The 23,790-nt window shown below is 43.4% G+C and overlaps 2 protein-coding genes across 5 annotated transcripts; one reads left to right on the top strand and one right to left on the bottom strand.

Annotated features, from left to right (window-relative positions):
* The first annotated feature begins 191 nt into the window (after nt 1-191).
* On the top strand, nt 192-6,011 carry LOC147189609 (E3 ubiquitin-protein ligase TRIM69). Of its 2 annotated transcripts, XM_086137682.1 has the most exons (10): nt 192-356; nt 1,504-1,596; nt 1,671-1,769; nt 1,870-1,977; nt 2,367-2,525; nt 2,668-2,808; nt 3,148-3,199; nt 3,464-3,490; nt 4,014-4,040; nt 4,126-6,011. In XM_086137682.1, exons 2-10 carry the CDS (start codon nt 1,534-1,536, stop codon nt 4,683-4,685), a joined length of 1,236 nt encoding a protein of 411 aa, XP_085993808.1. In that variant the 5' UTR covers nt 192-356; nt 1,504-1,533; the 3' UTR covers nt 4,686-6,011. The 2 variants fall into 2 exon arrangements, with proteins under 2 accessions (XP_085993808.1, XP_085993807.1); XM_086137681.1 differs by having other exon boundaries at nt 216-1,596.
* On the bottom strand, nt 6,007-22,587 carry itgb4 (integrin, beta 4). Of its 3 annotated transcripts, XM_086137680.1 has the most exons (42): nt 22,569-22,587; nt 19,952-20,040; nt 19,546-19,628; nt 19,228-19,329; nt 18,915-19,119; nt 18,740-18,836; nt 18,477-18,648; nt 18,116-18,379; nt 17,943-18,032; nt 17,706-17,828; nt 17,373-17,540; nt 17,204-17,280; nt 16,874-17,082; nt 16,689-16,792; nt 16,498-16,593; nt 15,403-15,535; nt 15,183-15,308; nt 14,892-15,010; nt 14,690-14,723; nt 14,417-14,611; nt 14,234-14,337; nt 14,090-14,148; nt 13,992-14,015; nt 13,759-13,907; nt 13,392-13,571; nt 13,143-13,291; nt 12,841-13,048; nt 12,342-12,659; nt 12,097-12,269; nt 11,824-12,004; nt 11,596-11,733; nt 11,227-11,409; nt 11,013-11,141; nt 10,771-10,926; nt 10,537-10,695; nt 10,069-10,203; nt 8,757-8,906; nt 8,446-8,634; nt 8,204-8,359; nt 7,618-7,782; nt 7,419-7,532; nt 6,007-7,204 (listed from the first exon to the last, which is right to left on the bottom strand). In XM_086137680.1, the coding sequence occupies exons 2-42, from the start codon at nt 20,025-20,027 to the stop codon at nt 7,074-7,076; spliced, it is 5,823 nt and encodes a 1,940-aa protein (XP_085993806.1). In that variant the 5' UTR covers nt 20,028-20,040; nt 22,569-22,587; the 3' UTR covers nt 6,007-7,073. The 3 variants fall into 3 exon arrangements, with proteins under 3 accessions (XP_085993806.1, XP_085993804.1, XP_085993805.1); XM_086137678.1 differs by lacking the exons at nt 12,342-12,659; nt 22,569-22,587 and adding an exon at nt 22,017-22,524; XM_086137679.1 differs by lacking the exons at nt 10,069-10,203; nt 12,342-12,659; nt 22,569-22,587 and adding an exon at nt 22,017-22,524.
* Nucleotides 22,588-23,790: the final 1,203 nt, after the last annotated feature.

Genomic DNA, 23,790 nt, shown 5'->3' with positions numbered 1-23,790 from the left:
TGCGTTCAAAGACTATTTTCAGTTGTATGCATTTCAGAGCTTCCCATGAAATGCGATACTAAACGCGGCACCCCGTTTATTCTTTTATTACACATGCTAAGAAAACAGAAAGGAAGAGGCAAAAAATACGAAGACCCTAAAAACACACAGTCAGCGATTTGTACATATATGGCGCCCTCTAGCGGCTATAACATCAACCTGCAGTTTAGTGTGGGCCAAAACGGATGACGTGAAAGCGCTCAGCAGTCCTCGCAGTCTAAGTGCACATCGGGTCTCGGTAGGATGCGCTAATTTTTCGGAGAAAACACCGCAGGCACATTGACAAGTGACTACTAACGGACATTTCTCTCTCAAAGGTTGGTATCTCATCAATGTAGATATTCTGCAACCATTTCCATCGTCGTTAATTGTTGAAAGTACAGCTGCTGGCTCTGCACGTGTGCGTACACGTTTTGTTGTTATTTACCTTGTCCTCAATATGCACGTTTACATATTGACGCCGCAACGTTAATGGCGCACATGAATCTTTTTGCATATATTATCAATTCTGTATGTTATGACGTCGCTATCACTGATTTGCAGAGGTGGTTTGAGTAATTTGTACAGCACCTGGGGTTGTCCAGCAACAACCCACGAGTGGTAATCCCGGATTTCCTCTAATCTTTCAGATCTTTGCCTGCACATGTTTCCCCTAACACTTGCTCAGCACAAATAAACAAAGATGGGGCTTCAGTGCGAGGTGTGAAAGCACCACAAATACCACATCTAAAATTTTCCTTTTATTATTGTCTTATCCCAAACACTTTTTCACATTTTTTTGTGGCTGTTTTTTTTTGAGGGGGTTGCTGGGATTTATTTACGCAATTTGTATTCATTTTCAATGGATTCGCAACGTGCTCAGAGTCAAATTTGCTTTTGTTTATAATTTAATCCATATTTTATGATAGATTGTGATAAATTATCTATCCATCCATCCATCCATCCATCTAGCTAGATAGCTATCCATCTACTCCTTTATAATATTTTCTTTTAAATCTACATATTCAAACTCATAATCTTGACGAATCAATACTATCGGGCTCCACTTTTAGATCTATATACAGTATTGGAAGAAAATGAAACCGTCTGAGCGGAGACTGCTGATTTGACAGCTCCTGCAACGGTAGTGATACTATTGGCAGCCTCCTGGTATTTTTATTTTATTTTTTTCTTTAGCGCCACCCACGTGTTATAAAACCATGCGTATTTTGTGCTTTGGGCTGAACATGCGTAGGATAGCGGGAGTCATCTTGTGTCCTCTCCTCCTCCTCGCCTCATATACCTGATGATGTGCTCACTGTCGAGTGGATGCAGAGATGTGCTAAAAGTCCTGCAGTCCTCCATTTGCACTCTCTTTCCTCTTCGAAATTCCATTGCATTGATTTGTGAGGGCGATGTGAGCCGAGTCAGCCTCCTTGCAGGTTGAGTGCCAGTCCCCCCAAGCTTTTTATGATCACTCCACAGGATTTGGTTCTCCAATCAAAAGCCGCCAGCATGATGAAAGAATGCCTGCGGTTCCTCATTGAACCAGCTAAAAAACTCAAGAGCCGACTAAAGGTATGACATTTGTGCTGAAATGGAGCGACAGTCCTCTCTAAAATGCGCTTTAATCTGCTTTTTATTGGCTCCAGGAATCCAGCAAACGAGTGAAGCTGGAAAAAAAAGAGCAGCTGGTCGAAAGTCAATTATTTATCATGGAGCTGGCCCGAGAACTCAGCAAAATTTGCCAGGTAACCCCCTCGTGCCTTTCCCAGACTTCCAAATTTGCACTAACAGTATCGCTAAATTCTTTTCTTCATCATGAGTCTCTGATTTGTGCTGCTCATTTAGAGATCCAATGTTCTTCAACATATATGGTCCGGTGATGATGTCTGGCCAGCCTGCCGGTGTCGGGACTTTATTGTGGAATGGGCCGCTGTGCTGGAGAGGAAAGTGCAGGTACAACGACACTAAACTACTACCAAGCTATAGTCAGTGTTAAAATTGAATTTGAAAGGAGTATGACTCAAACGACAAAACAACAAAAAGTGGAAAAACGACTTTCCGGCATCTTTATATGTCTTTTCTGACTTTATACATTCAATTTAATGTGTTTCTTAACTCATTCACTCCCAAAGACGTTTTTAAACGTCTTTTCAGACTTGGCCCAGAATTGGCTGGGATTGAATGAGTTGAGCAACAATATATACTGTACAATACACGCAAAATGATTTTAAAACATCTCGTTGGTTTTCAAACCCCACACATTATGGACGGAAAGAAAATATGATGTCATAAATTTGAATCGGTTGGTGGTCGAATAAACTGCATTTTATGTCTTGCGCTAGTCAAGAGTCAGCTTGTCAGACTGCCACTACCACAGACCGGAAAAGAAGGACTGGAGGGGTCACCTCCTTTGCATCCTGGAAGCTGGAGGGGAATGTGATATGGGGCCTCATAAGAGGGTCATCATGGAGTGGACACGGGAAATTAAAAGTAGGCCACAGGTGAGAGTGGTGTTTCAAATGCCCCGCCGGTCCGAGCAAGGTGATTACGGTAAAGTCTGACCTTGACGGTCGTCTTCGTCATACTTAGGCCCGTCCCCAGAGAGCCTGTCGTAAATATTCATTTTCTAATCTCCTCTTGCAGCCCAGCGTGTGGCCCGGCGAGCCGGTGCTCATGATGCTGGACGACTTGGAGTTCCAGTGGAAGAAAGGCCGTCTGTCCAACTTGCTCCCAGCTCTGGAGCTTGTCATGCTGGTCGTGCTGAACGCAGACAGGCCTGTTAAGGTTTGTGCCCTTTTTTGGGGAGGAGGGCGGAGAACCTGATAATTTGGTGCAGACTGGATGCATAAGCAGGTTCAATGTGTCTACTTCAGTGGACAGCTTATCGCGTTCGTCATTTTTTTGTGCATGAAAGTTTTAAAATGATAAAGTTCTCGTCAGTCAATCAAGTATAACAATGACATTTTTTAAATGAAAACAACTAATAGCTTTTTTTTTAATTGCGAGGAAATTTTAAAATCATTTAATGTACTCCAATACGGAATAGACGACTTTGTTGTGCGCTCCGCATTGTGTTCAAATGTTTCGCTTTGATGATTGTCCTTTCCGATTGCGTGTGTTTAGGAGGATGTGACAAAGGAATGGCTGGTCAGAAGGCAGAGGAATCAGAACATGGGTGAGATGTCTTCTTATCTAAGAAAGTATAAACGTGATTATATTTACCATTGGTGCATGCGTGAGCACAATAGTCAGTGAAGGAGCCAGATTAACAGGGAAAAATTGTTTACTGTTAAGATCCGGGGATGTTGTTAATATTTGTCAACTGTGGGAATTTATTTGATTTTTTTGTGATTACGAGCTGTACAGTATTAATACATTTGACTTAACTTGCCTTTTAGGAAGATTGATGAAACAATTGTTTTTTCCTTCCATTTTTCAGATGCTGTCCAATACATTCCCCATGGTGGTAAGCGGAAGTGATCGATTAACTTGAAAAACAAACTGAAACTAAATTTTGGACATAAAGAGTTACCCTTTCATGCATGAATTATCATACCTTACATGAGGATTATGAAGGATTCTTTTTTAAAACCGATTCATTCAAATAGAAGAAACCTTTGAGGAGCTGTCCATTGTAGTGAACGCTGTCTTTGAAAGGATAAAAGACAATTTCTTTTCAATATTCCATATCTAACTGTGGTGTAATGTGATTCGTCCCAGCCAATTAGCAAATAAAATATTTAGTAATTAAAAAAAAAAAGAATTAAAATAAATCTATATTTGAATAATTAACTAATTCACTCCCAAAGACGTTTTTAAACGTCTTTTCAGACTTAGTCTAGAATTGGCTGGTACCGAATGAGTTAATTGTCTTGAAAATAATTTCAGGGCGTGTCAAAGGTCTTAAGCTGCCTTATATACAAAGTGAATAAAATAAAATAAATATTTTTCAGAGATCATAACGCAATATTTGTCTTTGTTTTTTACAGTGTGGAATTGGATCTGTGAAGCCTCAGGTGTGTAAATCTTGTTGAATAAAAAAAAGGATCATATCAGAGCTGAAGTTCTCCAATATCGAGTTGTGGTCCTGTGACACCGCAGATGACGTGATTCTGGATCCAGACTCGGCCAACCCAGAGCTGCTGATCTCCACGAATGAAAAGAGCATGCGGTGCGGCCTGGAGCGCCGTGACGTCCCACGTTGCAACGGTCGCTTCGACGGTTGGTGGTGCGCTGCGGCTCAGGAGGGCTACGCCTCAGGACGCCACTACTGGGAGGTGGAGGTGGGCCATCGGGACTGGCGCTTGGGTGTGGCCAAGGCGTCCGCCGTGAGGCGGGGTTTCCGCTCTCTCAACACAGACACGGGGTACCTGACCCTCCGTCTGGAGAGGGGCAAGGATCTGAAGGCCTTGACGGTGCCCGCCACATCGCTGCCTCTGACGTTGGCGCCCAGGAAAGTGGGCGTGTATCTGGACTACGAGCAGGGCCAGTTGTCCTTCTATAACGTCGACAAGCGGTCTCACGTGTACACTTTCAATGACAAGTTCACAGAGGAGCTTGTCCCCATATTCGGGACGGTGGAGGTGCTTCAGGACCTGCTGATCAGGTCACCCGGGGTCAAACAGCGATGCCTCTGTCCCGGACCTTGCCTCTGGAACTAAACTATACCACATCAAACAGCGCTTTTGTTTAAAGTATGAGAATGTGGCTGGCTGTCGATTTGCTACCTGGGCCTTGAATAGGGACTTCGTCAACCCTAATCTACTTAATACAACTCCTATTCCAATTATAGAAACTATCAAAAGCGCAATCGAGTCGAAAGACAGAGCTCTGCCAAGAATAGCAATAATCCACGAGTAATTGACGCCCAATTAAGAGAATTAAATTTGCCGTAGAGATGCCAAAAGATGGCGGCAAACTACTTATTTTGTGTAAAAGAAACTCCCCAACTGACTTCAATGTAGTTCCTGAGCAGTAAGATGTTATGAGATGGAGGCAAAGCACTATTTTTTCCAAATGAAGCGCATTGACTCACTCTATCATATCGTATTTCCTTGGCACCAAGATGCCTCAGTATGGCACCAAAGTAATACTTTTGTTTCCTCTGCCTGAGCACAAAACGGCAAATCGGTGAGTTTTTACACCAATAACAGTGGCTCGGTTAAAAGACCACTTAAATAAATTGGTGAATCCCCCCCTCCTCCTTCTCAAACAGATTTGTAATTACCTACAAATGCTACAAGATGGTGGCAAATCACGACTTTGGTCTAAATAATTCACTTCAACATAGTTCCTTGGCACCGAGTTGCCACGAGATGTGCCAAAGTGTATATATATATATACAGTATATATATATATTTTTTAAATTTTGTAAATAGTTGAGTTTGTCAGCAAATAGCAGAGGATAAATACCAAGGGGGGAAAAAATTTAGCTACTAGGTGACTTTACTGTGCACGCGCAATATAAATAAAGATGAGTTGAGACGAACGTGCCATGGGCATCATCTGGAGTAATTGAGGATCAATAGTTATGACGAAAAACATCCAACATTTGGAAATATACCATTTCATGGAACAGATTTGAGCATTTAGGGGGGCAGGAACAGGGGGTCGCTCAACAAGGTTTCTGCAACTTGATGGATTTTCCGTAAAATATTTATTTAATATTTATATTCTACTGTCTTGTGTTGAAATCTTTTAATGCTGGGTATTTGCAGCGTGGATTAATGTTTGTTTGGGTTTTTTTTGTACACGGAGCTTGATAAACATGCTGACTAAAGGCACAACACAAAAGATGAATTGTACATTTCCCAAAGCTGCTTTGGAAGAACAAGCGCGAGCTAGAGCTGCTGACTTGCATGTACGCAGAAATTCATGTCATAACTTGAATTCTGCATTGCTTGCTTCTTAGCCGAGTTGTTTGCAACTCTGCCAAAGCTTTTTTTTCCCCTCCCTCCTTCTACATCAATAAATAACCCCAAATCCAAGATTATTTTTGATCTTTATTAAGTGCTACAAATCCGACAGAGAGAAAATACATAGGCAAGCGCATCTGTGTAAAAGTGATATCTAGAATTTTTTTTTTCAAATTCATCCATTTCCCACATGAGGCCCAACATATCAAATGTTTTTGTAAAAGCAGAAAAAATCTCAAATGAAGATGCAGCCCAATTTGACTCTGTGCACTAAAGCAAATACAATCCTTGTCTTTATCCGTAATTTCCAAATGAACCGCTCTTAATGCGTTCCAACGACCAAAAAGGCAAAAGTAGTATCAAGTTAAAGGCCTATATATCACACATTGAGTATAAAAACATCATATAAAACGAGAAACCACATACATTGTATCAAATCATTTGTCGAAATGAGAAGTGTAAATACAGCAATCGGTTTATATGTGACTGTTCGACATAATTTGATGCCATTGTGTTCTTTGCACAGCACTCCCTTCACGCGCATCAATCAACATGTCACTCAAAAATTCAACCGGGCGAAGCAAATAATGAACCTCCGGGAATAAAAGCATCCGCAAAGAACTGAATGTGTATTATAATATTGTGGTTTTCGAAATATGTTAATGTGACACTGTCACGTAATGTTAATCCCGACAAAACAGATTTACCGGACTAGGTTTGCAAGGGCGTGGTGTCGTTCGGGATTAACCACGGTTAGATTAACCTACCCGGTTTAGATACACTGCGTGTGTGTTAGTTACCGGCAGTGAAGTTGTTTACTAGAGAGAAACGAAATTCATGACAGAGCGAAAGATGAATCGGAAGAGACGAGTGGTTAAAATTTGTAACAGACGCAACGAAATGGCATCCTCGCCATCTTTTGTGTTTTTTTTTTAACCATACAACAGGCTAGAATTTTCTTTTATCACAATCTCACACTTGCATAATTATGAATATATACTGTACATCAAGCCTGGATGAGCTCTGTGACTCTTTTTAAAAGAGAATCTCAAACGTTTGGACAATGAGAATGCAAATTGAGGCAAAAACAAACGAACGAGAAAGAAAAACAAAAAGGAAATGAAACACCTTATTTTAGGAGTCGTAAAACATTTTCTTTGTGACGGTGGTCCCTCCCATGACGCTCCTCTGGACCACTTCCTTGGTGATTTGGCGGGTCATCATGCCGCTGCTTTCTGTGTGTTGGGTGGTCATCATCATTCCATCTGGTCGAGGGAAGAGCACAGATCTCAAATTAGAATACATTTCGATGTGATATTCTGATTTTTAAGAGGATGTTTAGTCATCAATTGACCCTTTCAGGGACAGCCAGCGGTGACTACAAGTGGACAGCTTTTCATGTTTTCAGGCAACAGGTTGTCATTATACTGTAGGTGCACGAAAGGGTTAAAAATGCTCAAATCTGGATTGGATTTCTACCTGAGAAGTCGTTGACCATGGTGCGCGAGATGTTGCTCAGGGCGCTGACGTCGGTTGGCATGTTGAAAATGTCCCTCCTTGTCATGGATTGATTATTGAACTGAGACAAAGCGCCTGTGAGAAAAGAAAAGCGGGATGCGGTGTTATCCACTGGAAAATGCGACAGTGAAAGGCTGGCACAAAAAAAAAAAAAGTTTACCTCCATCCTGAGACTCGATGGTGATGATGCCCTCCCTCTCGGGGCCGAAGCCCTGTGTGGTCTGAGCCTGAACTTTGAACTTGTAGGGGATGTTCTCAGTCAGGTTCGGGACTGTCAACCGGGTCTCTGCGATGTTCCCGCTGACCTGGAAGGAACGTGTGTCACCTGCACGACAGAAGAGTGAGAGAAAGGATAATGATCATAAAATATCAACACTGGCTGTTCGGCTCTCGTGTAGGGTTGAACTGGGGCTCATGGGTTTTTTTTTGTTTTTTTAAATGTCTTTTGTGCCTTTAGAATTGGGTGGACAGGACAACGTCTGCGTGAAATTAAATGAAGAAAAAAAAAAGTTAACCCCCCCCACCCCCGTGCATTTTTTAGTTGAATGTACCAGTGATAGCTTTGCACACACAACGTTCATTCTAAATCTGGACATGAACAAAAAGAGTCTACTGGAAGAACAATATCCAGAAGTCTCCAATAACAAGTGAAGAGGGAGCCAACAACAACAACAACAAAAAAAAAAACATGGCTGCAGCTTTAAGAAAAAAAATCAACACTGTGGGGAGAGCGGAGATAGCGTCACCTCCTCCGTGAAGCTGCTCGCAGGTAACCACGTAGCCTAGAATGTCTCCGTTTGGCTTCCTGGGTTTCTCCCAACTGAGCTGCAAGGAATCAGGGCTGAGAGCCGTAAAGACGAGGGGACCCGGCGCACTCGGGGTACTCAGAGTGAACGGGGAGCCTGCCAGGGAAGAATAGAGAATACAAAGCAGACTGTGAATGGTGAGTTCAAATCAATGGTCATTCCCAAAAGGTGATGACAGGAACCTGGCATGGGATTGAGAGGACTCTTGGGGTCGACGGCGGACTCGATGGTGATGACGCCTTCTCTTTCCTGGCCCCAGCCTTCTTGGCTTTGAGCCTTCACCTTAAACAGGTACGAATGGTTGGGCAGAAGATCCTGGATGATCACAGAGTTGTCCGCCGGGTTGGTCACATTGATGCGTTTCACTTCACCTGAGAGAGAGACGACACAGTTAAGCGAAAAAAAAACGGAATCATTTACTGGAGTGAAAATAATACATAACAGAGTTTCCAAAATGGCTTCCGGAAAGCCAACAACGGAAGCCCACCCTCACCTCCATTGAGCGGCTGGTAGAGCACACAGTAACCCAGGATGTCCTTCTCGCAATGTGGCTCCTGCCAGCTGACTTTCAGGGCAGTTGGACCCAGCGCTGAAAACACCAGTCGACTCGGGGTGTCAGGGACCCCCGGGGTGAGTCTTGCATCTGATGAGAGACAGTCGCGTGGGACACTGAGATAGGTAGCATTTGTAAGCATAAGTACCGTATTTTCCGCACCTAAAAGCATTCACATTATCTCAAAAGCCGACAGCATGCCTTATAATTTGATGCGCCTTATGTATGGATCAATATTCTGATTTCTTGGACGTAGTATTTTACATGTTCTATGAAGCGCTTTGTTGTAGCTGTAGCCGGTTGTGAAAGCCTTCGATAAAGAAAGCTGTGTTGTATTGTATTCCTTTTAGCGCAGCTCCATCAAGTGGTTGCAGAATGCAACCGCAGCCTACTATCGTAGCTTCTATTCTGTGCGCCTTATAATGCGGTGCACCCTAAATATGAAAACAGTTTTGAAATAGGCCATTCATTGAAGGTGCACCTTATACTCCGAAGCGCCTGATAGTGCGGAAAATATGGTACACTAACAGGACATTTCATTAGGCAAAAAAATTTGTCTACTCTCATTATTGTGGTGGTTCTAAGAATTTGGTCGGTTGTTGGTTCAGTTTGCACCCGAGATAGAAGTACGGTGACCCACTACCAGCATTTTAATCTTCCTTTATGTCCTGTATTTTATGTTTAACACAGAGCAGTGACTAAATATGTTCATTGGTTTTAATTTTATTTATTTTAAGATATGATTTATTTGTTAAAAGCCAGATTTTTAAAAAAAAACTCACAGTTTTGTATAATAATTAAACTACGATTCTCAAACAACTTTTTTTCTTCCGTACCGATGTACAGCAATATAGAAAAAAAAATACATCTAAATTCAACTCGGAAATCATGTATGATATTCATTGACAAGGGCGAAAACGCAGAAGCATAATTATAATTCGCTTTATCAACTTAAGATGTAGTTGCAATTTTCTTTTCTTTTGAAAAGCATTTTTTTAAAAAATTATTTCATTCAGGAAAGGGGAACTATAGTAATAAATATAAATAAAAATAAAATATTAAGATAATATAAGATAAGAAAACCTTTATATATATATATATATATATATATACTGTATATAATAAAAAGTACAAATAAGAAAATAATACTCTTTTAGTTGCCAGCACGTACAACAAGAGTTTTGTGTTGAGCTTTGAAGAAGAGCGTCGGGAATAAACGGCAGCCTTCATGCTTTCCATGCACCGCACTTACCCTGGAGCACCCTGTCCAAATTATACAGAGCTTCGTTGACCTCGGCGGACTGAGTCCTGGCCCTCGGATTCTGAGACAGGCTGTAGCCGAATTGGCTCTGAGAGGCGCTCTGCGACCCAGTGAAGCCGTACACACCTGATGGCACATTGAGCGGAGGAGCCGGAAAAGAGGAGGATGCAAAGGGTGGACAAGAGAGGTTCAGAGAAAGGGTTGGAGTGTACACGTCAAGAGTGGCGCGTTAAGGCCAGGGGGACAGAAAAAAGCAGAGCGATAGTCAGCATAGCTCCTGCAAAGACCGTTTATAACCCTGCTAGGCAACCAACAGCACCAAGCCTGTTCACATGCATCCTCTTCCAACGCATTGGCTCATGCACTTACACGGACCACTTGCTTTTTCTTTCATCAGACGATGCATTTAAGGACTTACAGTATCATCACACCTGTCAATTCAACCGCTGCTAATCTTACCGAGCTCTGGAAAGTTGCTCGACATGTATCCCATGACGATCGAGTCCCGGATATTTTCTTCCGTGTAACCCCTCTCTGAGCGCTTCCTCATGATGACGTCCGGTGTGAGCATTCCTAGTCCGCCGATCCCACCCATCATATCAGGTCTGCGGGGGCTCCCTGTTGGAACGGAGGAACGTTACGAATGGATGAATACCCACGAGATCTTGCGTGCTTTAATCACAGGTGTCTTACCCGGAATGTAGTTGGTGGTTGTTTCCGTGGTGAAGGAGCCGCCCCTGTAGTTCGAATTGGAAGAGGACATCGGGGAGGAGGATGACGACAAGTTGCGTGTGGCGGAACCGCCCGGGAAGAGGAAGTTCTGGTCCCATTTTCCATTCATCATGTAATCTGTGAAACAGCCGAGACAGGAGTCGGAATTGTCAGCAGACTGATTCACGGAACGTCAACCGTTTGCATTCTTCCACCATACGCACCGTCACCAGAAACGCTGGGTGTCTTGGACCCTGCGGGAGACTTCAGCACCTCGTTACTGTACATCAGATAGCTGTCATACTCGTCTCCCGCTTCGGCATCCACAATGGGAACATCCGGAATGATGGGAACTAAAGAAAAGACAGATAAGGAGTGTATGTTCGGGGAGCGGAAAAAATAAAGGCTCAGTAGGAGCGGGATGGAACGGTGACTTACTGGACAGAGGCCTCGCAGGCTGTGACGCCAAGTTTATGGTAGCGTCTCTGTAGGGGCCCCAACCGACTCCGTTCTTGGCGCGCACCTTGTACTGATAGGTCTGGGCACTCACAAGATTCTCAATCAAGAGCATTCGCTTCTTTGGGTTGTCGATTTTCACCTTCTTTGCGGCACCAATTTGCTCTGCGGATGTGATCACATAGAAACAATATGATGACAAACACCAAATACGAAGATGCCAGAGTACAGTTTGCGAAGAAACGTTTTGGATTCAAGGATTGGGATTCAAGAGTGTTTCGGTCCACTTGAGCTTTCATCGATGTCGTGTACCAAAAGTACGTCCTTCGAAAGATACGGTAGTTCTCTTACTCAGATCGTCGTCGATGGGTGTGTAGATGACCTCGTAAGCCGTGATGTTGCCATTCGTCTCTGCGGGCTCGGCCCAACTCAGCTGAGTGACTGTTGGGCTGATGACATTAAACGCAAGCCGGCCCGGTTCGCCAGGTACTGCAGGAAAACGGATATATAGCGTTAGCGCTCAGCTGCTTCCAATGAGCGTTGTTAGCCAATAACTCCGAACGCCAAAGAAACGATTACCATCCTCCAGAGTCTGACAGGAAACGACGTCTGTCTCGTTGCCATCTCCGAACGAATTGTAGGCCGACACTCGCATCTCGTAGTCACAGTAGGGATACAGATTGGTCAGCTCAGCTTGAGGAGTCTTGACATCCAAGACCTGAGCATCTTTCTCTGGGTCGCCGTAGATCCAATACTTCACCTAAAAGACAAACAAAAAGGTATAGTTGACGAGAACTGTGGTGTTACAGAGACAAAGAGGGTAAGAATTCAATTCCTGTTCAATTGGTGTACCTTGTACCCCATGGGGTTACCGGGTGGTGGGTCCCAGTTGAGGCGGATGCTTCGGGGTCCGGTTGCTTTGGCCCTCGGGTTTCCGGGAGCATGAAGGCGACCACCAAACGAGGTATTTTTGGGAGATACAAAACCTTTCTGCTGCGTCTGGGCCAATTCGGGAGATCTTGGGCCTACGGGAAGTAAAAGAAGTGATTTCAACAAATGACTGCAAAAACTCCAACTCCTCCTGGACTACACTCTACCTCCTTCTACAACATTGACAACGGTATTCTTCCTTTCTCCAATTGTGACATTGCTACTAGGCTCCAACAGCTCCAACTGGAAGGAGTCGGGCTGACCCAGGGCAGAGTGGGTTCTTGGGTCAAACACTATATTCTTCTCTGTCTCTCCAGGCTTAAACTTCAGAAGGCCGGAGAGGTCCAAGCGTTGGCCCTTCTTTGTGCGCCATTTCACCAGAGCGGCGCTGTCCTGGTTGCGAGTGCGTACCACAGGGATGGTGTAATTTGGATCAGATGTAGTGAAGTTCTGGGTGGCCCTCTTGAACATTATCACACTGGGCTCTGATTATAAATCAAACAAGGTTGGAGCGAATCAATGTGTCCGGACAATGTTTCTCCAACTTTGACTGAGCCAAGGCACATATTTAACATGACAAAAATATCACGATACGTTGCTGGCACATACAGAAGAACAAAATTTTTAGAACAATCAAGTGAAACTGGAAAATCGAAATCTTCCCACCTGGTGGATCGGCGATCGTGACAGTAGTTCTCGGGTAGCGTCCGAGTTTAGCGCCCTGTCGCGGGTTACTGAGGTCCATGACGAACTGTTTGACTTGTTTCTCATCCAGGAGGGCATCTTTCTCACCCAGTTCAAGCAAACGAACCGGAACCGTTTTCTGGGTCTCACCAGGACCGTAAGTGAGATCTCCATCCACAGTCACGTAGTCCTGAAATACAGACGGGGAGTTTTATGTTAGTCTCGTCGGTAGAATGTGTATGAGACCAGTGCAAATAGATACTGCATCAATCCACTTTGGTGACCTTTTTATCCTTAGCTGTGAGATCTCGCGTACGGTAGGAGACTTGTGAGCGTCCGTCCTCAATGATCTCTCGACTAATCGGAATATTGGCCACGCCGTCCTGTCGACTGTATGTGTAGGCCGGCTGGAGGAATGAAAACACGCTGGAGGCTTGGGAGAGGAAATAAGAGACTCCGTTATTGCAATCAGGAGATCACGCTGTATCATGACATCATCGTCGTTATTTTCGCTGGGGTTTTTTTTTTCTGACCATGTTCTTTGATGATGGTGATGTTCACCAAGCGTTTTCCAATCTTGGCAATTCCAAGCGGCACGTCCATGGCCTCCACCAGTAGCTGCTTCTTGTCGTCATCTTCCTCCTTGGCAAAGAGCGGCACGTGAACATCTATCGATTCGACACCTTCTTGGAACTCGATCGCTCCTGCAGCCTCTGTGGAGATAAAAGAAAAAAAAATCGCCATGTTAAGTACTGTGTAATTTCCTGAAGCGCATTTGCAAAAAGCTGTACATGCAAACGTCCATATTACAAACCAGCAGGCTATTTTTAGAGTTGATATTTTAATGCAGGAGTCGTCAAAATTGTAGCTTGAAATACAGTATATACATTTCCAACATACCTCTGTCTGTGGCAACGGTGTAGTAGCCGGGCAACACTTTAAGGTCGCTGAAATGTCCGGACTGGACATTTCTCTCAGTCAGCTTGACGATTTCAGGGTAGCTGCTGCGAGGGGCGGACAGGATGGTGTCCACGATGGTGTAGTCTTGCCTGGAGATCACAAGGGGAGAAAGATTTCAACATTGGGTTTTCGGCGATCCCAGAAATATACACTGTACACGGAAGGATGTTTACCTTTTCCCTGCATTTCTCTGCGTTCTGCAACAAAAAGGACAGGTGATTACACGAGGGTGCAGATATACTCGTGTACACTGTGAGAAGTCAGACCTTACCTAAATGAGGTCTTCTGCATTTTCTGGGCCCCGGGAATTTGCTTGTAGACCTCATAAAGCTGAATTAAAGGATATACAGACCTCCAGTGAGATGTACGTACAATCATTCGCGTGGTTACAAACGCACTCAAGATTTCAACTCACGTTCTCTGAGACTTCTTTACGAAGTTGTTCTGAATCCCTCGAATCGGGACGAGACAAATTCTCCGAAAAGCGCCGGTTAAGACGCAGGGAGATTGGATACTGAACTATAAAAAAGGAAGAAGAACCAAAATTTGAAATCCTCTTCAGGATTCGAACATCTGTAAAGATGCAATGTGCACTTACTGGTTTCTTTAGGGTTAGGCTTGACTAGAACCTGGGGATGGTTGGGACTTCGGTGCACATTATCTGTCACCTTCCAGCGGACCACATCGGTCCCTTTGGGAGGTCCTGTTCTCACCATAGGTGTGTCCAGGTGGTCTGAGGTGAGCAGAGACTGTCGGAGAAGATACTCATCCTCCTTGAATCCAACCATGCGACCTAACGGCAACATGAAAAAGCCGCATGAATAGTCATCTACGTTGGAAATAAAGAGGATTTACAAAATTGACGCCCTACCTTTCCGACAGCAAGGCAGCAGGGCAAGGCAGCTCTTTGGAGAGACACAATGAAAAAAAAAAACTGTTTCAGCGTCACCGCAAAGTGACCATAAAGGCTTTCTGATCTGTTCTGACTTAGAAATATTTTTTTCCCCTGTTGTCAGATTTTTATTTATTTTTTTAACAATATACAGGCAAACCCGTCTTTCCTATTTTCTTACCTGGCAGCACGTTTTACAGCAGGCACAGTATTTCCAGCAGCAGAGCAACAAAAGTGCCAGCAGTAACAAGAGGAACAAGAGGAGTGGGAGGAGCCATAGGAGGCTGGCAGCCGGACAATCTGGAGAAAATCAGAAAAAAAAAATCTGTTAAAATGACAATTATACACATACATCTAAAAAACAGAATAATAAGGGAGCAGGAATTTTTCACGTCAGCGAAAGAATCATCACTTCAGCAAAGGCCGTTTCACTTTTTTTTTGGGGGGCGGGGGGAATAAAATTTGAGATGACCTTTCTTCTTGAGCATTTGGACCTCCAAGTCTTTCGATGTCTGGTCTTTGGGGTTTTCCACCGTGTAGTGGTATGTGCAGTCGTCATCCTCGTCGCGGAAACTGCACTTTTCAAGGACCTTGTCCGCTGAAATCACATACGGATCACTTCAAACTAAGTAGGAGTAACGATGAGTTTATGAAAGGTGACCCTATGGTTGCAAAACAATCATTTCCAGCACCTTCTTTGAGTTCGTCCACCATGATGATTCTGAAAGGACACTTGTCACATTCCTTCTTGTCCTTCTTCTCTCCCGTCTTCCAAGCCTGACACTGAGCACAACTCCTTGTGGCCTCACACACACCCAACTGAGCCTGCGCAGAGCAAAATATGAGTTTAAAAACTGGAAAAACAAAAATTACGAATCTATAAATCCGTCATTGGGACAAAACGAATGTTGAATAACAGATTGGAATTTGTCATGTCCTTGTTTATGATGATACTTATGCACCGGAGACAAATTTCTTGTGCGTTCTTCCTTTAACCTCAAAAAAAGACTATGATTACATCATCTCACAAATGCCAAACCAATATATGACCATAAATTACGACCCACAACAATAAACATGCTTTGTTTAGAGTATTAGAGATATACTGTAAGATATGAACAATGTTTATTTTAGTGGTTGTAGCTTGCAGTACATTGGGTCAGACGAGTTGTAGGCAACAGAAGAAGAGGAACCACCCAGGTACAGTTCAGTTGTATTTAACTTTGGACTTCAATACAGTTGCATTTAATCTTGATGGACTCTTTGTTTTGAGATCATTATTTAGGTAAAGTTATGGATTTAATGTTATTTCCAGTGAATGAATTGGTTTTAAGGAGTAAGTTTTGAGGGTTTTTTTTTTCCTATGTTGAAACCTTTTCAGGGACAGCGTTTACTGTAGTAGACAGCCGATGTTCCAGTGGGTTACAATAATATTAAATACACTCTTCAGTTTTAAAATATGTCTCATTATTTATGTAAACGCTACTATACAACTACAGTATTTTAATGTTGTTCATGATGGTGGTATTTGGATAGCTAAGTATTTTTTGAGGCGTGAATATTTTTGAGAACCACCGGCTGGGATAGGCTCCGCAATGCCCGGCGACGCTTGTGAGGATAAAGTTCACCAAAATGATTGCTCATTCACAATTTTTTGGGATGTGAAGTGAGCATCACAAATACACATTCATAATCACATGAATCCGTAATACGTCATTGAATTTGCTTTGCATTAAAACCACACACATACGGTAGATGAACGAAACCGACACATGACGTCGAGGTACCTGGAAATTTGGCTCACAGGTTGACGTCATTTCAAGACCGGTTGTTGCACACTCACACAGACCGCAAACGCATTTCCCACGTCCATTGCACACACCCTGAAACGGGTAACAACAGTAAGACATCCAATGAAAACACTGACGTTGATGAATGAAATGAACAGACCAAAAATCAAAAAAACTGGTCTACTGACCCCCCTGCTGTCCAGACAGGTCTGGTTGCTCCTGGGACACTGACAGGCATTTCCCTCCCAGCCGTCGGAACATACACAACGGCCCATAATGCAGGAGCCACGATCTGATTTGATTTAAGGGAAAAATAATCAAACGTGCTAATGAGCACCAAACCCGAAAACACGTGTGTCAACGATTGCCGTACCGTTACACAGGAAGCCTCCGAATCGCGGACACTGGGTTCTATCGTACTGGCAGTAAGGCCCTTCGAACTGGTCAGGGTTGTAGCACACACAGGTTCCACACTCCAAGCAATCGCCACGACCTGAACAAGGTTCCGCTGATCCCGGGCCGATACACAGGCGGGTATCGAGTGCCGAAGCGCTAGCTGAACAGTTACAGAACGTACTCAGCCTGAACCAAACACCAAGAAAGAACAAAGAAACATTGAGTAAGAAATTGTTCTTAATCGACCCCAAATATGTGATTATTCCTTTTCTTTTTTTTCTTTTTTCTTTTTTTAAGTCAATCTCACCAGCCATCGTGGCACTGGCACTTCCCACACACAAGGTCTCCGTTGCCATGGCATCTGGGTGCATTCGGGATGGCAGTCTGGAGGACAAAAGCGGAGTAAGAATTAGGATAAAAGGGCCAACCCCCCCCCAGCCATTTTGAGAATTCCCAGAGGTTAAACGTGCATCTACCTTCTCGCAGTCACAAGTTGGACACAGCACTCTGGCGTTAACGTTCACAGCAGAGTTAAAGGTCGTCGGTTTGACTCTCATAATGCCCTCTTTTTCATCCAAAGGCATTTTACAGACCGGATAGTCGTCGATCATCCTTTGGGCTTTGAGTCGCATCTTGAATTTGCCCTTGAACAACACCGATCCAAGTGTTAAAGCGATTGTGTACTTTGTTCCGAATGTGATTTACTGACAGACAAGTAATGGAAAGTGACATCTCCATACTAAGACAAGATACAGGGTGTTTAAAAAAAAAAGGTTTATAGGTTACTAACAGGTTGTTTAGTCACTTACAATTGCACCGGGCTTGAAATCAAAGGCTCCTTCTTCTGCAATCTTCCCACTGGCGGATAGGAACTGAGCCTCAAATGCTTTGGGTCTGTCCTCCGCACGAATATCCATCTTCGAACGGATACTCTGAAAGAATACGCAGCGGCACAAGTGACTCGTTTTGTCCGCGGTTGTCTGTTTTGAGGTCTCATGGGAGCACCTGGAGGATTTATTATTATTATTATTTTTTTTTTTTTTTACCTTAAAAGCCATTTCCATGACTTGCAGGATGTTGGAAGAGTCTTCCTGCAGCAAGCCCACCTCAGCAATGGGGAAATACCTTTGGAGTTTCTGAACAAACAAGTGCACGCTATTGAGTGATCGTGTCTAAGATAAGATAAGAAATATGTCAAGTAAAAAAAAAAAAACCCTACCTTGTAGTATGAGTAGGAGTGGTTGGTGACGGCGAATACGGGAATAATGTTGTGTTTACCAAGCAGACGGACCAGCGTGGGTATAGAGGGGTAATCCTGCTTGGTAGCCTCCGTGTATTTCCCTTCGCCGTCCAGGTGACAGAGCTCGTCGTTGCGGCGCAGGATGCCCGACAGCACGTTGGCGCCGTCGGCCTCGTAGTGGAAGGCGGACTCGGTGGAGAAAACCAGCAGATGCGTGCTGTGTTCGCGCCAACCGATCTTATCCTGGGGAAATGAAAAGGCAAACCGTGAAGAAGTTGATTTCGGTTTGGTGCTTTTGGATCGCGGACGAAATTGTCCATCCGGATGTGTGTTCTCTGACCCCGCAAACTGCGGCCTGCAGTATGGCATCAAAACCTCCCTCGGGGGCGTCCAGATTGCCGGAGATTCTTTCTTTTTGAAGCTCGCTGGTAAAGAAGTTCAAGTCTTTGGTCAGCTTGATGACGTTTTCGAAAGAGAAGGGAGGGTCACTGTTGGGCCATGGTTTTGCTAGTCTGAAGGAAATGACAAGGGAGGGATAACAATGACATTGAGAAAGAGTACGCTAGGCACTGCTGAATGTGTTAAGAGCGCAGTATTGCTTACTTTGCAGGCCTCATGTCGGTTTGGGGCTCAATGACTTTGTCCACAAACTTTCCAAATCCGATGGTGTAGTCATCGGATAGTTTCTTCACAAGTGACGCTGTAAGAGACAAAGAGCACATCACGGAATGAGAGAAAATAAAATAAAATAGCAAAGCGATAGATTTGAGCCGCTCACCCAGCTCCTGACCCATCTTCTTCAAGTTGTCCAAATCGTCTTCCATGGAGTTGGAGAAGTCCATAAGGATGTACAGATCAAGAGGGCCTTTGGTCGGAGCAAAGACTTCCACGTCGACCATCTTCTCCTCCCCCGGCAGAAAAGACATACTCATCTGCTGCGGGGACACCTGCGACTGCGCCATTCGGACGTCGATCAGTTGTTTCTGCACGGCGACGAACAACCAAGTGGGAGGAAAAAATTTGAAGTTTCCACTATTCGTTTTTGCGTACCATCACTGATGAAATGATTTTGAAGCGACGTTAAGACGAACCCGTTCGATCTTCATGCTACTTTGGGCTGTGATCACGGCCGCGGCGCTGCAGCCATGAGCCAGAATGTTTTCATACAGGTCGCAGCGTGGTCCATTAAAGGTCTTGGAAAGAAAGACAACTCATTTAAGTCACGATGACTCAGAATCATGATCACCCACAAGGAAAAAAAATATATTTGTTGGAATGCCAAAGCACTAAAATGTTGGCTGGATGTGAAGCCTGTTCCCATTTTAACTCATTCACTCCCAAAGACGTTTTTAAACGTCTTTTCAGACTTGGTCCACAATTGGCTGGTACTGAATGAGTTAAGCTCTGACCTCATCAGGACAGTAGGCGCAGCCTTTTCCCACTTGCAGGCAATCTGAGCATGTTTTGGACCTGGTGGCAAAGCAGTAGTTGGCTGTGGAGGACAGAGGGGAATTTAGGAGGCGGGTGATGGACCACATATCAAAGAAAGTAAGAACAGACCAAACATTGAATGGTTACACCCACACACACGCAGCGCACAAAATCTGGCTTCTTCTGAAAGCGTTTCTTATCATTCATCATACAACAAAGAGCACTTACAGCCTGAACACGACAGACGCTTGCACACAATGAAAATGAGAAAATATGCACAGGCTCATGGAATTTCTTAAATCACGCAGAGTCTGTTAAGACGAGTAAAAGTTACAAAAAAAAAAATACAACCCGAACAGACATAATGGAGGTGGCCATCTGTACCTTCAGTGTAAGAGCAGCTCATGAGAATGAGCAAAAGCCCAAGGCCCACAGAGAGATGTAGCGTCCATCTCCCCATCGCCTTCCTGCACCTGAAAAACAAACAAATAGCTAAAAGGCTAAAAAAAAAAAACTGAGCAAGAAAAACGAGAAAGATATCACTCTCACCACCTGCACTTTCCCTTGGTCAAGGCTGAGCAAAAGTAAATAGAGCAAGATATGAAGAGTGACATTTACACAGGATCCCATTAAAAATATGCAGTTGTCAAGACGTCAAGCGTATTTCTCACTAATCTTCAGAAGCAATGCGGGTAACTTTTGCAACATTGCTCTTCATACCTGAATGGAGGCAGTTAAGTAATGATATGTTTCGCGCAGTTCCAGTTAGTGTGATATATGCGACGGGTAGGGGAAAATGCAGGGCGGGGTGTGGAAGTACCCGCCGCATGCCTTGTTGAGTCCTTATTTCGTCAACATGGTTTAAACTTATGCGGGAATCATGCTTGGAAAAATGAACAAAGGACAGAGTGTGGCCTGAAAATGGAAATAGCGCCATAGTCATCTACTGTGTGTCGACAGCAGAGATACAATAGTTTAGGGTTTTTCATGATAATTTATTGATATTTACTTTTTACTTAAAAAATAGTTAATTAGCTTCATTTTCCTTTAGTGAGTATTAGTTTTAGTGATAAAAAGGTTTTAGTGATTAAAAAAAAAAAAAGGTTTCAATAAATATTTTGTGATAAAGCAAGCTACAATTTCCAAGACAACTGTTCAACTCTGAAATTGGCCTACTGAAATTAAAACATGTAAAATAAACCCCAAAAGTCATGCATGAAATGAACTGAAAACAAAGGACATTTTTGCACTAATTAAATTTTTTTTTTTGTGATTTGTGACATAAATGTCTCATGTTTTTTTTAAACACTCTTTATTTTACTTTGCTAACAATTTTTTTTTGGAATTGTTTTGTTGTTGTTATTTTAATAGTTTTGGCCACCTATAACAACTTTGGTGGGCAGACAGTCCACGTCACAAATAACAACATTGAAAATAAACTAATACATAAAAGAAAGCCTGTTTGTTCAGGGATGATTTACAATTTCAAGAAAGAATTTCTCCTGAGGGTGCGAGGATGACCAATCCAAGTTAAAAAAAAATAAATACAGCCTGAAAACACATGGGAAAGACACCTTAACACCTCCTTGTGAGTGTGAGCTGACCACACCGATGTGTGCCTGAGTGAGTATCTATCGCATAAATCACTGAGCACGCTAGGTCTGGGCAGACAAACCAGCTTCTTTCTTCCAAAACATAACCATCAATCACAGAGATGTGTGCTGAAAAAAGCCTTTTTGTTCAAGTATGCAGGTGATCAGCCCACTGGCGGTAAACTTTGGGAGTGGTCTCACCCCAACGGTGACACGTCACTAGCGTTTTGGGTCAAGTTTGGTTGGACATACCACATTCAACGCTGAGTCAAATAATCTAGAAGCACTTAAAAACAAAAGAAGAGCCTGAAGCTATTGCTGTGGGTGACCTGAAAAAAAAATACATTTTGACACTGCACGCAGATATATGTGACCCACAATATAAGCAGTTGGCATTCTTTCATTTAAGAGTATGCATGTTGAAATACCCACAGTGGCATGAGAACGCCCTCTAGTGGTGTGCGAAAGAATCACTGAATTAAATGTTTAAAATATGCATAATGTCACACTTGCAACTTTTGTTTTGTTTCGAAACCAGTACAGGACATGTGCTAAATACAGTTGAATTATGTTTAACTCGATGTCACTGATACTTGATGTGAAAAGTTTCAGAACCGCTGAGCTGGAGATGACAGAAATGACAAAAGATATTCGATACTCGGAGGTGTGAGGATCATATATCAGCGATACCGCGTATGACATAGAGTTGCATAACACACACTCAACCGCAAGTCACTTGGCCCTTTGGCCACAAGCGAATATGAACAAGGAGTCAGCAGGCGAATTGCAGTGAAAACAATGGAAACTGCAGGATCATTTGTGACCATGAATTAAAAATAAAGTCAAAACAAACAAACCTGTTCCTGATGATCACACACCAGTTCGAGTTTAAAAAAAAAAAAAGTCCAACAATAATAAAATGGAGAGAAAAAAAAAATCCCCACTAAATCCTCTTTGGCATGTGTGATCCAACAGTTTGGGGAAAGTGCGTATCCACCTGCAGTGAGAAGTAAAATCTACAAATCCGAGTACACACGCACAAAAGAGAACAAAAAACTGCAACCCCAAAAAGTAAAAACTGAGTCCTGTTTCTGACTTTACTTCGTTCCTCTTGTGCAGTCGGGTCCGGTCAAATATTGACTGAATTGCCCATAAAATGGAGAGGCAAATGTGTATGTGTGTGTGAGATCGAGAGATTCAGAGCGACTGACGGAATGCGACTATGTCTGCAGTGACTTGATCCCTCCTTTAAGTTGAGCGCGCGCACGCACACACTCACACACCCTATCCAGGTGAGTAGCAAACACATGGAGGGTTAACTCCCTTCCCGAACCTCTATCTCTTCCACACCCTGTTAAAAGTTAAAAACGCTCCACACCTCTGCCACATTCCACTCCGACAGCCGTTACCTGTGTGGGCTTGAGCGTGGGGGCCAGGCCCCTCCTTCCGTGGCCTTTTCCCAAACTCTTGGGAGTGGCGCATGAAGCTAAAACTCTGCCTTCAGGCTACGGGAAACATTGTGTGTGCGAATGTTGTGTCCACACAAACGTGCCCTCATCTTGATGGCCGTTCCTCCACATATTTTGATATAAACACAGTTTCATAACTGGACTTGCTGCACGTGCGCAACAAAAAAATAAAAGGTGCCCGCGTGGCGCAGAACGTGATACTCAACCCTCAAGCGCTCCACATTTACAAAGACGCTTAACAAAGCTCTGTGGACTTGTTTTGTAATGGGGAGAACAATCCGGATAAGACTGTGGCAACCAGAAGTAGGAGTTTAAACATTTTATAATAACAGACAAAATGAGTTCATTTTAATTCATTTTAGCAATATCAGCAGGCGTTTTGCGTCAGGCTGTCACAGACCCTTTGCATCAACAGTATACCAACAGTTCCATGAAGAAAATGATTTTTGATCCGATTGTCATCAGAAGCCGTCAGACCAAAAAAAAACCAAAAAACAATAAAAGTGGGTTCTTGCATCTCTTTATTGCCATGACAGGCATATCAGGCAGTGTGACGCACCGGGGCAGTATATGTTTGAACAAACACCCAGAAATGACACAGCATGCAGTAATTCACTTTTAGAGCAATGTGTCCTCTTCATCATATTTGTTGAAACAAAGCTTTAGAGTTATCTGGAGAATGTAGCGATATGATGTGAATCATTTTCCGTCTCCCTCTGGCAATAAACAACTACGATTGCGAAACCATGTCCGGTCATGTCCAATTATCTGTTCAATGCAAATGAGGTTTGGTAAGAAAAAAACATGCACTAATCCCAATATTTTTTTTCATTAAATCGCTAATTTGTCATAATATATACTGTACATCCAACAAGTTTGAATAAGCCTTTGTGCCCGTTGAGCTGCAAACCAGCAACGGGTGGTGCATTCCAATATCAACAACAAATATTGAATATATGCTGCCCCTGAACTTTTTGAGTTTCTGCAATGCGACGCATGATGAACTGACATTCAAAAGAAAGTACGGTTTTCTGACACACGTGTGGGAAGCAGTGGCTTAACCCAGCCGTGGTGGGAGAGTGGCCTTTTCTTCTCACACTGTACATAACACAATGGCCAGTGTGAACAGTGGCATACAAAGTCCTGCCCCTAGCAACCAAAT

This window comes from Hippocampus guttulatus, chromosome 19, assembly GCF_054856545.1.
Source record: "Hippocampus guttulatus isolate MCC_2025c chromosome 19, RoL_Hgut_1.0, whole genome shotgun sequence".
Classification (NCBI taxonomy): domain Eukaryota; kingdom Metazoa; phylum Chordata; class Actinopteri; order Syngnathiformes; family Syngnathidae; genus Hippocampus; species Hippocampus guttulatus.
Note: the sequence above shows the minus strand (reverse complement) of the source record. Positions and strands in the feature narration are given on the sequence as shown.

What these genes read in the sequence shown, in the direction of transcription:
- LOC147189609 (XM_086137681.1), top strand. Translation starts at nt 1,489, where the DNA reads ATGATCACTCCACAGGATTTGGTTCTCCAATCAAAAGCCGCCAGCATG. An exon ending in TGCTGGAGAGGAAAGTGCAG is followed by an intron (nt 1,978 to 2,366) that starts GTACAACGACAC and finishes GTCTTGCGCTAG; the next exon opens with TCAAGAGTCAGCTTGTCAGA. An exon ending in ACGCAGACAGGCCTGTTAAG is followed by an intron (nt 2,809 to 3,147) that starts GTTTGTGCCCTT and finishes GCGTGTGTTTAG; the next exon opens with GAGGATGTGACAAAGGAATG.
- itgb4 (XM_086137680.1), bottom strand. Translation starts at nt 20,027, where the DNA reads ATGGGGAGATGGACGCTACATCTCTCTGTGGGCCTTGGGCTTTTGCTC. An exon ending in CAACTTGTGACTGCGAGAAG is followed by an intron (nt 17,281 to 17,372) that starts GTAGATGCACGT and finishes TTTGTCCTCCAG; the next exon opens with ACTGCCATCCCGAATGCACC. An exon ending in AACCACCAACTACATTCCGG is followed by an intron (nt 10,696 to 10,770) that starts GTAAGACACCTG and finishes CCGTTCCAACAG; the next exon opens with GGAGCCCCCGCAGACCTGAT.